General features: G+C 43.1%; 2 protein-coding genes across 4 annotated transcripts in view; one reads left to right on the forward strand and one right to left on the reverse strand.

Annotated features, from left to right (window-relative positions):
• Nucleotides 1-1833: 1833 nt before the first annotated feature.
• Nucleotides 1834-4204, forward strand: LOC122239417. Of its 2 annotated transcripts, none has more exons than XM_042988308.1 (2): nt 1834-2683; nt 3369-4204. In XM_042988308.1, the coding sequence occupies exons 1-2, from the start codon at nt 2108-2110 to the stop codon at nt 3567-3569; spliced, it is 777 nt and encodes a 258-aa protein (XP_042844242.1). In that variant the 5' UTR covers nt 1834-2107; the 3' UTR covers nt 3570-4204. The 2 variants fall into 2 exon arrangements, with proteins under 2 accessions (XP_042844242.1, XP_042844243.1); XM_042988309.1 differs by having other exon boundaries at nt 3536-4204.
• Nucleotides 4205-10900: 6696 nt separating this feature from the next.
• The window catches only part of CYFIP1 (cytoplasmic FMR1 interacting protein 1), a 106863-nt gene continuing 101836 nt past the window's right edge, over nt 10901-15927 (reverse strand). For both annotated transcript variants that reach the window (XM_007098936.2, XM_042988310.1), the window contains exons 29-31: nt 14624-14862; nt 13999-14146; nt 10901-11717 (exon numbers count right to left, since the gene is read on the reverse strand). In XM_007098936.2, the coding sequence (XP_007098998.1) occupies nt 11553-11717; nt 13999-14146; nt 14624-14862 (552 nt within the window). In that variant the 3' untranslated portion in view covers nt 10901-11552. The remainder of the gene's footprint in view (nt 11718-13998; nt 14147-14623; nt 14863-15927) is intronic.

The following is a 15927-nucleotide window of genomic DNA, read 5'->3' on the forward strand; positions in this document are numbered from 1 at the left end:
ACGCCCAAAGAATTCTGGTCTGAACAAAAGAAAAAAGATAAACAAAGGGTTAAAGTGTCACTGGGAAAAAATCAGTGTGCATATTGCAAACAAGAGGGACACTGGAAAAAGGATTGCCCCAACTTAGCCCAACGCAAAACTGGGCCACCCCAGGTATCTGTGATGGGAGTCGATTTCAACTGACGGGGCCGCGGCTCGGTGGCCCCTTCTGAGCCGTTGGTTACTGTTAATATAGGGGGCCAACCTAAGACTTTCTTGGTGGACACTGGGGCAACCTTTTCAGTTTTAAAACAAGATCCTGGCCCCACCAGGCAAGGGGCAACCCTGGTGCAAGGAGCAACTGGGTCCCAGACTTGTAAATGGACCACTGAACAAGTAGATTTAGGCCGTAAAACTGTTACACATTCTTTCCTAATCATGCCTGAATGCCCCTACCCTGGATTACTAGGTAGAGACCTACTGCATAAACTAACGGCTTCTTTGAAATTCACTGAAGGGGGTATGCATATTAAAGTCGGCCAGGATGGCCCAACAACGGTAACGGTGACTGTGCCACTTGGGGAAGAGGGCCTGCTCACTCCAGTGCCTAATGAAAATGTTCATGCAGTCGATCCCCTCCTTAAAAGCCTCCAGGCGGATTTTCCCCAGGTATGGGCTGAAACTAATCCACCTGGGCTGGCAATTCATCAAGCTCCCATAATAGTGGAACTTAAGGCATCCGCACTTCCGGTAAGACTAAAACAATATCCCATGTCCCGGGAGGCCAGGCGGGGAATCGCTATTCACATCAAGCGTTTGCGCGACTCTGGCATTTTGATCGCATGCAAGTCGCCATGGAATACTCCGCTTCTTCCTGTCCGGAAGCCTAATTCATCCGATTTCCGGCCAGTTCAAGACCTAAGAGCAGTAAACGCCAGGGTAATGGACATTCATCCCACTGTACCCAACCCTTATACTCTCCTTAGTCTGCTTCCCCCTTCTCAGGTGTATTATACAGTTCTGGACTTAAAAGATGCCTTCTTTGCCATCCCGCTGGCCCCACAAAGCCAGCCACTATTTGCATTTGAATGGACTGATCCTGAAGAGGGAAAAACCGGACAGCTCACCTGGACGCGACTCCCCCAGGGATTTAAAAATTTTACTCTTTTTAATGAAGCCCTGCACCAAGATTTAGAGCCATTTCGGATTTCCAACCCACAGGTAACTCTATTGCAATATGTTGATGATATCTTGCTGGCGGCCCCTTCTCATTTAGAATGCCTGAATGCCACCAAAGGACTCTTGAGTCTTCTACAAAAACTGGGGTACCGAGTGTCAGCCAGAAACGCACAGGTCTGTCGTACTGCAGTGACCTATCTAGGTTACAACCTTAAAAAAGGTAAGCGCTACCTTGGTGAACAAAGAATTCGGGCCATACTCGATATTCCTCAGCCTAAAACTCGCAAACAAGTCCGCGAGTTCCTTGGGGCGGCAGGCTACTGCAGACTATGGATACCTGGCTTTGCTGAACTGGCAGCCCCTTTGTATGCCACCCTCAAAGGGTCTCCAGAATCCTTCATGTGGGGAGAGACTCAAACCAAAGCCTTCCAAGCCTTACGAGATGCTCTCATGACCCCACCAGCCTTGGCCCTGCCAGATCCCACCAAGCCATTCCATTTGTTTGTAGCCGAAAAAGGGGGGGTAGCCAAGGGAGTTCTGACACAGCGCCTAGGACCTTGGCGCCGACCAGTGGCTTATTTATCAAAACGGCTGGATCCAGTTGCTTCCGGGTGGCCCCCATGCATTCGACAAATTGCTGCCACTGCGCTTCTAAAGATGCAAACTAACCTTAGGGCAAGCATTGTCTGTCACGGGGCCCCATGAAGTGGAAACTTTACTGCGGGCTCCCCCAGAGCGATGGCTGTCAAATGCTCGGATTACCCAATATCAAGCATTGCTACTTGACCAGCCCCGAATACGTTTTTGTGCTCCCACAACCTTAAACCCAGCCACTTTGCTGCCTGAAGGACAGAATCCCCCTCTACACTCTTGCCCAGAAACCTTGGCAACGATCTTGTCCCTCCGCTCTGATCTTACGGACATTCCTTTACATGACCCTGATATCAGCATGTTTTCAGACGGCAGTAGTTTTGTGTTTCAAGGGCAAAGGTATGCCGGTGCTGCGGTGACGACAGACCGTGAAGTTTTATGGCAACAGACCCTTCCCCCAGGAACTTCAGCCCAACGCGCAGAGCTCATCTCACTAACAAAAGCCCTAAAACTTGGAAGAAACAAGTCAGTTAACATTTATACGGACAGCCGCTATGCTTTTGCAACCGCGCATGTACACGGATCCATTTATCAAGAGCGTGGTCTCCTCACAGCAGAAGGCAAGGCCATCAAAAATAAAGCTGAAATTTTAGATCTTCTAGCAGCCATCTGGGAACCTGCGAGGCTGGCAATCATTCACTGCCCGGGACATCAAAAAGGCAACTCCCTAGAGGCAGTCGGAAACCGCCTGGCTGATGCAGCAGCCCGAGAAGCTGCCCTAACTAAAAGTGAAAGTGCCTTGGAGCTACCGATCTTGACAGAGCCCCTGCTTCCACTGGAGCCCAGTTACACTCCTAACTGGATTTTCTGGAGTGGATTTCCAGAAAAGGGGGAAGTAGGATGCCGGGACAAAAGTGGTTTCAGGATCCTGAAGGTAAGATCCTCTTACCCGCGGCACTCGGGCGGCGCATGGTGGGTCAGCTCCACCAAGGGACTCATCTGGGAAAAACGAAGATGGCGGAATTAGTGCGGAGAAAGTTCAGGGCGCAAGGGCTGGGAAAAGAGATTGAAGAGGTGGTTGAAAGATGTGTAAGCTGTGCCCAAGTAAATCAGGGTGCAAATAGGAAGGTTTCAGAAGCTAAAAGAGATAGAGGAATTGAGCCAGGCCGCTTTTGGGAAGTAGATTTTACTGAGATTAAACCAGGGAAATACGGATATAAATATTTGCGTGTTTTTGTAGACACCTTCTCCCGGTGGGTCGAGGCATTCCCCACTAAATCAGAAACGGCTCAGGCGACAGTTAAGAAATTATTAAATGAAATAATCCCTAGATTCGGGCTGCCTCTGAGCATAGGATCGGACAATGGCCCGACCTTCACGGCGCAGGTGTCCCAGGGTCTGGCCCAGGCATTGGGAATAGATTGGAAATTACACTGTGCATATAGACCCCAGAGCTCAGGTCAAGTAGAAAGGATGAATAGGACCCTAAAAGAGACCTTAACCAAATTGTCCCTTGAAACAGGCGAAAATTGGGTTGATGTCCTGCCTTTTGCCCTTTTGCGAGCGCGTTGTACTCCATTTGTCAAGGGATTTTCCCCTCATGAAATTTTATTTGGCAGACCTCCACCTATCCTGCCGAGGCTAGGAGACGATGTAATGGAACAGTTGGAACAGGACCATTTGCTGGCTTCGCTCATGGCCCTGCAACATGTACAGAAGGAAATAACCAGGGCCTTGAGAGAAGCCTTCACTCATCCTCCTGTTCTTCCCCACCCCTTTCAACCAGGAGACTTAGTCTGGGTCAAAAGGCACGAGCCTAAAACCCTGGAGCCGCGCTGGAAAGGACCACACACCGTGATTCTGACTACACCCACGGCCGTGAAGGTAGATGGTGTCCGAACCTGGATTCCTCACTCTCAGGTTAAGAAAAACTGCGTGAAGGCGGGAACAACCCAGACTGATGCAGAACCAGATAACAAAGAGCAATGGAAGGTTCAAAGGCATCCAGAAGATCCTTTAAAGCTAAAATTGATGCGGGAATAATAATTTTCTGGGTTTGTATGGTGATAAGTGTGGGGGACTGTATGGAATTGCATCCCCTATCTTTTTGGCCATACCAATGGGAACTCAGGGACACTGTCACGGGAAAGGTGATAGCATCTAATACCTCTTCCACTGTGCCTTGTTTTTTGTTTGATTTATGCGACTTGGTGGGGGACTCATGGGGGACTCTAGTTACTAATTATAAACAGCCAACAGGCTTCGCTCCTCCGGTCCCCGAAAACCCCTATATGGTTACCTATGGATGTGGACACAGGGATCAAGAACAAAAATTGGCTAACATACCAGGGTTATACAGTTGCCCTGCAAATAGAAAGGTCGAATGTGAAGGAAAAGGCCAATACCATTGTGCAAAATGGGGTTGTGAAACGCTGGCCCCCTAGCTGGCAGGACAGGGCCATGATCCCTTAATCACCCTCCTTAGAACTCCAGATCCCAAATGTAAGACTCAAGGAAAATGTAAACCAACAAAAATATGTTTAAAAAAGGTTTCTAGTTCCAGTACCTTTTCCTCTTCCTGGGACACTGGACACACTTGGGGTCTCAGGATGTATGCTCCAGGAGTTGACAAGGGCATTTCCTTTACTATACAACGGGTTAAAAGAAAAACTCCACCCAATCCGGTAGGGCCAAACAAGGATATGATTTTACACCCCCCACTCTTTCCGACTGTCCCTTCCCAACCTACCCCGCAATCGGGTGCCCCCACAAAGTTGGAATTACCAACTACAGGTCATATCCAGAACCCGTTCTCCCCTGAGACGCATTGGCTAGATGTAGTAGATTCTATGTATGCTTGGCTAAATTCATCTCACACCGAGATTGTACAAGATTGTTTCCAGCAGATAAGATTAGAGTAAAGAAGTTAATAAGTTGCATAGGGTCACAAAATGAGTCATTAGAATCAGGGACAGATTTCAGACACTGAAGCTACAGGTCCTGCTTCTCAACAGACCTGCTGGCTGCATATTAATTTAACTTCTTCCATGCAAGAGAAGCTGAACCATACTGTCCTCTTCGCGTCATGCTCCCTGTTCAGACAGGATTCAGTGATTTTGATTGTCCGCCTATTGATCTAAATAATTTTTAAAGAGAGTTTACAAACATTCCTAGAACCTTCCATCTTCCATAAAGATCAAATGCCAGTCTTTTCAGAGTAAGTGAAAGGATCCCCCTCTAAATAGTAAAGTACCATAACATTCTTCCCTACAAGCTGTCCATAAGCATTCATTTAACTTAATTAAGCCCATTATTGGGTACTTTTAACCTTAGGTTAGTTGAGCAAAAAGGTCTTTTCTTGACAGAAGGTTTGTAAAGAAAAGTTGGAACTTTTTAAGGAAATAACAACAACAACAGTTAAGGAAATCTTCAATACTTGGGGGAGGGTAGGAATGAAGGGACTTCTGACTTAGAAAAGAAGTCCAGAAAGGTGCCCAATCCAAGGTCTGTCAAACCAAAAGTTTGCTTGGGGCGTATTCTGAACTGTTGGCTGTGCTTAAACCCTAAACCCCCATATTATGTGGGAGTGGCTACAAATGCTAGCATTGGACAAGACATAGAAAAGCATGTTGTGAAATTGCTAAATCCAAGCACGACATTGTGCCCTTGGGGTTCACGACCAATTTTAACCCTAGGAGACCTCCAAGGGCAGGGTTGGTGTATAGTGTCCCAAGAATATAATTGGCAGAACTCCCCTTACAAAAACTCTTGTGCAGAAGTGTATATTCCAAGTAGATCAGATACTGATAACGCCCAAAATATAGCATACCGAGCCCTTACTGGAGCCTGGTTTGCTTGCTCATCAGGAATTACCCCCTGCATTGCAGCCGCATACTTTGGGGTCGGCACCCAAGAGATTTGTATCCTAGTTCATATTCTCCCACAAATATACCTATATAGCGGAGAAGCAGGGAGAGAACACTTACGTCTATTTGAAGGACATTCCAGGGTAAAAAGGGCAGCACCAGTCCTCATTCCACTCCTAGTGGGACTGGGAATTGCAGGATCCACAGCTATTGGAACTGCTGGACTCATTGTGGGGGACCAAAATTTCAAAACTGTAAGCAAGCAAGTGGACCGAGACCTAGGCTACTTGGAAACTTCAATTTCTCGGCTAGAACACCAAGTAGACTCTTTAGCCGAGGTTGTATTACAAAACAGAAGAGGGCTTGATTTACTCTTCATGAAGGAAGGGGTCCTCTGCGTGGCCCTCGGAGAAACATGCTGTTTTTATGCGAACAATTCCGGAGTAATCCGAGACACTCTCAGTTTGGTCAGAGATAATCTTAGGGCCAGGGAACGTGCCAGGGAAGCCAGCAATAATTGGTATCAGAGTTTATTCTCTTGGTCCCCCTGGCTCACATCATTGCTTACAGCCATAGCTGGGCCACTGCTATTGTTACTTCTCGGGTTAACTATTGGCCTGTTCATTATCAATTGGTTAGTACAATATGTCAAGAAGCGAGTTAGTGAAATAAAAATTATGATGATCAGGTCCAATTTATATCCCCTTAGTTCCTAATGAATCAAGGGATTGATTCACTGACAAGAAAAGGGGGAAATGTAAGGGTTAAATTGTAGTGTAGGGCTAATGCTTAGCTTGAAAAATAACAGCTTTGTGTTGACATTGAAGGTTAAGAGACAACAGCCTTGCTTTACTCTTATAAATTACGCCTCATACTCTTGTAAATTAGGCTTCACCAATTAAGGAAACAAAAGTTCAAAGAAAAGAGCATCAGAGGCAGGGTCAAGGAGATCCACTGGTTGCAACTTAGAGGCAGAAAGTCTAAAGTAAACACCTCATTAGGCAACTGTTTCTAACTCATCTGGAAATTGTTTCTTTGTTCTGTTCCCAGGTGATGATAGAACGATGTGATCGGTTATAAAAACTCTGTACCCCGGCTGTTCGGGGCCGCACTCTTATCAAGAGTGTTGGTCCCGATCGGTTGGCCTTGCCTCTCATTGTAATAAACTTTGTTGTGACTGTCACTGGTGCCCGTAGCATTCTGTTTCAGGAGTCGTGTGGATGCAACACCTGTCCCATTGTCTACGTTGGGAAACTTTTGTTCAGTTGACTGAACACTCTGGCTGAGAAAACAAGCTTCACATTTAATGCTGGTAACTCAATACATGAGTTATGTTCCACCTGTATCCACTTAAGAGTCAGTCAATTGTCAGCTTTTACCGGTGGGGGAATCTGAAGTGGGAGGTCCAAGTGAGTGCTCTTCACTCCTTGACATCAAGGGTGGGAGGAGGAGCCAATAGTGCCAGAGACAGAGAAGAGGGTATAGAATCAGTTATGCAGGCTGCACCGTAGGTGTGCAGAAACAGGAGGAGGAGGAGGGGAAGGCAGAAAGGAGAGAAGGCAGAGAAAGGAGATTCCTGGTTCTAAACCTCGTCAGCTCAGAGGAGCAGGTGCCAATGTTTTTTTCCACCTAAGTGGAAATATGGAGTCTGTATCAGGCTGGAGAAGATAGGGAATTTCCCTGAAACAAAAGGAAGGAGTTTCAGCAGCTGCTTGGGAATATTCCTTAAAGTCTCTCCCCTGAGGTAGACTAACCAGACAATTAGCTCTAATTATCATAGTCATTAACCCAGGAAATGAATGAGGAAGAAACCCCACATACAGCTAGAGTCTATTAGGAAGGAGGAACAGTGAGAGAGAGTGTCAGAGTCCCCTTCATTAGGGATGGCCTGTTTCCTCTGGCAACCTGGGTTTATTTGGAGGAGGCCTGTTTAGACAATCATCCAATATATCAGGAGGGAGTTTACTAGCCAAACACATTTGGGTAAACACATTCTGCAAGAGGCCCTCAATTCTGGATCCTTATTTAGGGTCATGAAAGCCTGGACACAGGGTACCTCCATTTGTCCTGTTTGTCCATTTGTCCTATTTCTTGCAGAGGAGATCTGATGGATTGTATTAAAATTTAATGTCCCATTAATGGGCCATTTTTCCTCATCTCCTAATGAGTATTGAGGCCAGGCAGTAATATAAAAGATCCTTTTTTTTTTTTCTTAGATCTTGCAATCTGAATTGATTCCAGGGGGATAAAAGGCATCCCAAGGAGAGTCCCAAGGGACTGAAGATCCCCTGTTTCCTCAGTCTCAGTCCTTACAGTCATGGTTTTGAAATAGAAACCTGAGATCTCTCTCACTTTACTCTTGAAAACATAGGGAGAGCTCTTGATAACCAGAAGAGAGCATAGTTAGTCCCTTTCCTCCCTTGTACTGGAACTTTTGTCATTCACATGAAGTACCACAGCCATAGACCCAGTCTTCCGCTGAGCCAAATGGGCCAAAAAACAGTCATTGAATTGGGTCTTTAGTCCAAGCAATGCAGTAGAGTTTGATCATTTTAGGTTTGTCCTTGTTCCTTGTACAAGGAGCATCCTCCCAGTACTCTGGGGACTATGTGGAGGAATCTGAAGAGACCCCACCTCTTTCTGGGTGTCTCTTCCCTTATCCCTAGGCCTAGAATTTTTGTTCCCCATCCTCAACCAGGTTAGTTCTTGCTTCTGAGTTTCCCTGGGGTGCTCAACCACTCTCAATGGAGGTTTCTTGCACTCTCCAGGACTCGCTTTGTCTGTCTCCAGCCGTTTCCCTCCATTCCCCTCTTGGGAGAACGAAACTGCAGATGGAGACTCTACATTCACTTCGTATGTAGGATAGATCTCAGTCACAAATACTCAGCCTCCAAAGATTTCCTGACCCCCAAGCAGTACTTAGTCTAATTTTCCTATCTTGGACCATGCACGGAATTACCAGGTCGCTGTGGTACCTTTTACCCTTCCCCCAGCATCACTTCTTCTGTCTCCAAAGGTAAAAAGTCTTGAGCTCCATGGATCCTGCAGAGGCCAGGGGTCCTCCCGTGGAAAGGCCACCCAAACCAGGGTGGGACGTGTCTCCCCTTTCTCAGAACTTGGACCCCGCAGATTGAGGTGAATACTGGACAAGCCCCCAAATTGTGAGAAATAGGCCCACCAACCCAATCAAAGGAGGGATGCGGAGACTTGGAGCACAGTGAAGTGAGGCTTTAATCAACATTCTTGAGAAAGTTAGTGTCTGACCGAAAGGCACTCAGGGCAGTTATAGCAATTTATCTCCTAACATGCAAGTCCCTTCTCTGGCTCCTCATTGGCTGAGTACTACAGAGGTTATAGCCTTACCTAGACATCCCCTACACCCTTAAGGCAAGAAGTAGTCTGACTGGAACAAATGTACATTCCCTGAGGTGTCACAGAGACTTTTAGTCTCTCTTCCCTTTGTTCTTTGGCACATGCAACCTGTGAAAATAAGCTCACAAAATGGAAAGGGGGAAAAAAAAACAGGAAGTGAAGTGTCTAAAGGTTTGGGACTCCATTGTGGTGGTGGTGGGGAGGTATTCATACATTTTTCCAATAAGTTGTAAACCTAACAAGACAGCACAGCTTTTATTTGGTATTTCTGAAAATGAATCATTTCCCTTACTTCTCACATATTCTATATGTTTATGTACTGTGTATCTGTACTTTGTACATAATAAAGAATCAATTTTCACTTCCGTTGGGTGTGATACTGCATTCACTGAGAATGCATAGGTTAATGAATTCTTATTTCAACATCTTATAACACTTGAAATTGTCTTGTACATAAATGTTTACTACATATGATTTAGTTTATAATAGAATCTTACAGAACTTATTAAATGAATTACTTAAATTTAGCCATTAATCGTAATTCCTCATCATATTCTATACTTTCAGTATAGAGTGAGCACAGATACTACCTCAATCTGCCATTAGTTCACATTATCAAAAGCAACATTTTTAGGCAACTTTTTGTAAAGAATAGTTTCATTTCATAATAAGTCAAGGTTAAAGAGTAGAATGGAATCGTTCACAGACTTTATTTTTAGTATCATGTATGATGCTGCTGGATTTGGTTTTAGTGGTGTGTTTCCAAAGCCATATGGCAGTTACTCCCTATCATGGTCTTGTCCCTTCCTGCAAGGTTACAGGTGACCTAGACTCAGACCTACTGAGCCAGGTAGGTAAGTAGTAAAGATAAGTAAGTAAGTAAGTAAGATAAGTAAAGTACTTTGCCCAAACAAGGGCATAGGGTCACAAAATGAGAGAGCATAAGGTAAGCTGACACCCCACAAACACCCCATCCCCCACCATATGTGTGATATTTCTCAGGCACTCCTGGCTGCCCAAGATCAAAGGAAAGTAAAGAAAACAAATGGTTAACTGATAGAGATCACAGTCATACAGGACATGAGTCTCCATCAGTTTACAAATATCTTAGTAAATTATAAGAAAAAGGCAATCTTATCAATAGCCTTATCTCCAGAAACCTGTAGACTCAAGTTACCTGGAGCCCCAACATCACCCTCTCCTCCATAGTGATATGGGGAACAAAGGCAGGAAGGAAATGGCAGGTAAAATTAAATTTCCTTAGAACCTGCAGCCCATTGACAAATACTTGAGGTAAATACAGAGTACAACATTTCTCTAGGAACCCCCTACTGTCTTAGTGTTAACGCTTTGCTAGAGGGAAAAATATCCTTAGCCTGACAATAGCTAGGCCTCCAGTATCCTGTGATTCTTTTTTAGCATATGAAAATCTCTTTGGAAACTTCCCCTTGCCTTTACCTCCCCCAACTCCCAGGTATATAATCAGTCTCTCCTCACTGTCCTGGGGCAGCTCTTTCTGCCCATGGGTCCTGTCCTCATGCTTTAATAAAATCATGTTTAAAAAAATTTTTTTTAAGTTTATTTATTTATTTTGAGAGAGACAGAGACAAGGTGAGTAAGGAAGGGGCAGAGAGAAAAAGGAGAGAGAGAATCTCACGCAGGCTCTGGGCTGCTAGCGTGGAGCCTGATGAAACCAGCAAGATCATAACTCATGAAACTCATGAAACTCATCATAACTCATGAAACCAGCAAGATCATAACCTGACCCCAAACCAAGAGTTGGACACTTAACCAACTGACCCACCAGGCACCCCAACAGAATCACTTTTTTGCACCAAAGATGTGTCAAGAATTCTTTCTTGGCCATTGGCTCCAGACCCCCATCACTCCAAAACCTTATCAACAACACTAAATGAATGAACACAATTAAGTTTTATTAGTTTGATTTCTGTAACCTTTAAATCATACCTTACAAATTAGACTGTCACAACTGGATTTAGTAGAAGCAGAGGAATCAAGTTCACTATTTTCTGACACACTGACACAAAAAAAGGAACAATGACTTAGAAAAGGTTATTCATAAAAGACCATCAGAAAAATCCCTAAACAAAAGCTAAATAAGCATTAAGTTTAATTCTAATTGGTAGTGGATTTTATTACAATGAGCTGGTATTAAGTTTCTTAAGTCCATAAATCTTTCCCCAAACATCACTGATCCTTTGCTAAGGAATATATGGATGAACTCAGCAGCATTTTGACATAGCTAGTTGTTGGAACATTCCATAGAAAAATGCAAAATAATTCTGTAAGAACATGATGGCAACAATTAGCAGCTAATATTCTCAGACTTTCTAATTACCAAAGGCATATACAATTTTAGTCTAGAAAAATAATTTTATAAAATTAAGCTTTTAAATTGAAAAGTACCCCCTTTAACAGGCACAGAGATACTGAAAAATAGTCACTAAAAATCTTACTAAATAGTTTATGGAAAGAAAAACATGCCCTTATAGTTATTAAATGCAGTCAGTACTGGGACTCTTCAAAAACATGATGTACATGTCCTCAGCTGCTGGCCAGGGACTGGTGGATAGGTGGCTGAAAACAGCGAACATGCTCCACAGGTGTGCTTTCTCCATCACCAGACTTCAAGTACTTGTCCAAGATAGTAATTATCTCATCATTTAGGATCTGGAACTTGCGAATTCTCTCCACCATTTTCTTCAATGGCTGCAACAGTTAAAATTAGGATGTTTTATTATTAAAACATGTACATTTATTTTTCATGTTTCAAAATGTCAGAATTTTCACATTTTCTCAAAAATTATAGCAAACTACTAGCACACATCTCTGTAATGTACCTATTGGAACAATGAATGTATTTTGCATTTAAACACATTTCTCTATCGGTTTCATACTACTGATGGTAGATTTACTTTTACAACTTAGACCTATTCATTCAACACACAGGTATTAAGAACCTGCTGTGTGCTAAAAATTGGTGATGTAAAGATGAAGATAATATAGTCAGTGGGGAAAGACCAGTAATCTAATACAAGTTTTAGATTTCCAGTTATTGTAGACAGGATACTTTGATAGATCCTCCCGGTTTAATAAAAGACACACACACACACACACACACAGACACACAGACAGACACACACACACACGCACACACACACACACACACAGGAAGAAACTTTAAAAAGCACTGCAGGTTTTGTCTATGCAGGAAGTAAAGCAGAAGCCAGGACCTCCTCAGGGACAGATGCCACCAGCAGCAGTGAGATGAGGAGATGGCCTGGGCTGTAAGCAAGCTGGGCTACACCTGAAGCCATGGTCCCTCTAATTAGGCTAATGTGGCCCCAAGTTGGTAACAGCCTGTGGAGATGAGAAGCAAATAAATATCTTGGGAGAAAAGCAATCCAAATTAAGTTTAATTGGACAAGAGCTGGCAAATAAAAAACCTAACACACGAAACATTTCAGAATTTGAGATAACCTTTGAGGTCTCATATACTAGAATTAAAAAATATAATACATCAAATGTGTAAAAAAAAAATGGGAAAAATTCAGTGAAGAAGATAAAATGATCAATTACCACCAAGATTTGAACTAAATCAAACTTGTAAGTATGTATGTATGTATGTGTGTATATATGTAGGCTTCACACATGTATGTATGTATATATGTACGTACATAGGATTCACACTCAGTGTGGAGCCCAATGTTGTGCTTGAACTCATGACCCTGAGATCAAGTCAGGTGCTTAACCGATTGAACCACCCAGGCATCCTCCGAATCAAAAATTTAAAAATAAACTAGTATTTCTCAAAACTAAAAACAGCAGATTAGACACAGCTGAATGAATTAGATAACTGAATAAAGTACTCTGGGAACAGCCCAGAGAGACAAGAAAATGGGAGATACGGAAGGTAGAGTAGCCCCTCAAAGACGTCCATGCCTGAATCCCCAGAACCTATGAAAATGTTACCTTTCATGGCAAAAGAGACTGTAAATGTAGTTAAGATTAGACTTTAAAATGGGGAAACTACCCTGGATTTTCTAGGTGAATCCAACCTAATCATATGAGCAGAGAACTTCCTTCAGGTAGAGGCAGGAGATATAGCAGAAAGTTGATAGATTGGAAGCATGGGAGGGACTTGACCCAGCTTGGCTGGAGGGGTTCATGTGGAAAGTAGAAGGATGTAGGCCAATGGGCAGTAAAGAAATGGGGACCTTGGTCCTCTAACTGCAAGGGACTGCAACCAGCCAACCACCTGAATGAGCCTGGAAGCAGATTCATCCCCAGAGGCTCCAGAAAGGAACACAGTGCTACAGACACACTAATTTTGGCCTTGAGATGATAAATAAAGTCAGTTGAGTCATTCTGTACCCAGACTTCTGACCTACAGAACTGTGAGAGAATGGGTGTTGTTTTAAACCACTAAGCCTGTGGAAATCTGTTGTGGATTTGGAACCTAATTAGAAAACTAACAGGATAAGGGATATGGAAACCAGAAGAATATCTAACAAGTAAGTAACTGCAGTCCTAAAAGAAAACAGAATGGAAGAAAACTAAAATATTTGAAAAGATAATGGCTGAGTATTTTCTAGAATTACAAAGAATCCATAAAATGACAAAGGGAAAAAGACCTAAAGAGCAGTCATAACAAAGAAATCAAACAAAACAAAACAAACCACACACATTTTGACTATAACAAAGGAAGCCAGAAACTGGAATAATATGCCAATAATCTAAAAATGCAGATTCTATAAGGCTGTATAATATGAAGCAGATCTAAGTACCCTAAAAAGAGAAAGAAAATGGAATAATTACTATTTGAATTGCCTGACTGCTTTACTTAGCAAGTATGTTTAGATTCATTTTGGAAAAGAAAGCTTCAGTTGGTGTCACCTTATGTATTGGGATGAAAAACATTCCCAGAAAAATAACTTTTAGTAAATATTTTGTGAAACTTCCACATAGTGGAAGATTCTCTTCCACATACCACATTTTTGATAATCTCATCTTTGCCATCATGTTTCTGGACTTTAAGTAGATGGTAGCAGAAATCCAGGACAGCGAAGCGCCGCTGTTGCCCAAGAAGTACAATGATCATACAGCCAGCCCAGTGGAGCCCGTCGCCAAAGCACTGCCTAGAAACAAGAAGCAACAAGGACAACAAGCAATCACAAACAATTATAAAGTCTTTTACAACTCGGTGTCCAGAATTCAATGACCAAGGGATCTACTGGGAACAGGCCAGGAAGGGAACGCCAAGCAGCAGATGACGTGTCCTTTTTGGTAAAAGTCTCTTTTGAGTTCCTTTGGCACACTGTTTCCTAACCTTCTTTCAGATCACAGACCCTCCAAGAACAATGATTCTATGAAGCTGTGGACACCCCCATCTAGAAAATGCACAGTTAAGAAAACTTAACTTACCTAAGTTTCCATGGGTTCAGAGAACACCTAGAAACTTCACCCCGAGTCACCTCCTGAGCATTAAGAACTTCCACTTAAATAGCTTTAAAGCAACTTGAAAAACTTCTAGTCCACTTCCAGAGGAATGTAGTCTTCTATGTGAGCCTAACACCAGCTTGTTCCCACTTTCCCCATCCACTGAGTACACTTACTCGACTGTAAACTCGTGTGTTCCCACAGGAATGCAGTAGACAAACTGCATGGCACTCCAAAGTCTGTGAAACTCAACACACTCATCCACATGCATGACTCCATTGCTGGGCAAAGGCCCACGCCAGATAGGGTCGTCCAGAAAGGTCCGGATCCGAGTCAGGATGACTTCAAACATAGATAGGCCACAGCAGAGACGTTCCTTTGTCAGCAAGTCCCCCTCTCTCGCTATTGCAATTTGCTGCAGAAAGGATGGAATGTTATGAGCCATGGCAGGCTCACTGCTGAAACCAAACTACCCAGATTTATTTCTGACTTACTTGAAAACTATCCTAATTTGCAGAAGAGGATTTCTAGAAATAAGCATCAGCAACATAAATATGTCAGCTATTACATATATGTCTTACTAGATTAAATATACTTCAGTCTAGGAGAACTGTCTACTATAGCCGTTCTTAACTGGGAGTGATTTTGCCTTCAGAAGACATGTGGCAATGTGTGGAGACATTTTTGATTGTCACAGCTTGGGGTGAGGTGAATGGCATCTAGTCAGCAGAGGTCAGGGATACTGTGTTCTAAAAAAAATGTTTCTTAAATTTTATTCCAATGTAGTTAACAGACAGTGTCATATTAGTTTCAGGTATACAATATAGTGATTCGACTATTCCACTCAGTGCTCATCAAGAAAAATTTTTTTTTTAAGTGTATTTATTTATTTTTGAGAGAGAAAGCGGGAGAGACAGAGAGAGAGCACGAGTGGGGAGCAGGGGAGGGGCAGAGAGAGACAAGGAGACACAGAATCCGAAACAGGCTCCAGGCTCACAAGGCTCAGCCTAAGTAAGGTGCTCAACTGACTGAGCCATCCAGGTGTCCTCAGAAAAGTGTTTTATTCTTAATCCCCTTCACCTATTTCACCCACCTTCCCTCTAACAACCATCAGTTTGTTCTCTGCAGTTGGGTTTTGTAAATTCCACATATGAGTGAAATCACATTGTATTTGCCTTTCTCTGACTAGCTTATTTCGCTTACATTATACTCTAGCTCCATCCATATTGTTGCAAATGGCAAGATTTCATTTCTTGATGGTTGAATGACATTCCACTGTGTTTATATATATATATATATACACACACACATACATATACATATATATGTATATGTATATATGTATACATGCACACATACATACCCCATATCTTCTTTATCCATTCATTTATCAATGGACATGTGGGCTGTTTCCATAACTTGCTTTTTTTAAGTAATATCGCAATAAAAACGGGTGCGTTTAACTTTTCAAATTAGTGTT

The sequence above is a fragment of the Panthera tigris genome, chromosome B3 (genome assembly GCF_018350195.1).
Source record: "Panthera tigris isolate Pti1 chromosome B3, P.tigris_Pti1_mat1.1, whole genome shotgun sequence".
Lineage (NCBI taxonomy): Eukaryota > Metazoa > Chordata > Mammalia > Carnivora > Felidae > Panthera > Panthera tigris.

Coding starts and splice junctions, on each gene's coding strand:
- LOC122239417 (XM_042988308.1), top strand. CDS start 2,108: ATGTTTTCAGACGGCAGTAGTTTTGTGTTTCAAGGGCAAAGGTATGCC. Junction 2,684..3,368: donor GTGGTTTCAGGATCCTGAAG/GTAAGATCCTCT, acceptor TTTATTTGGCAG/ACCTCCACCTATCCTGCCGA.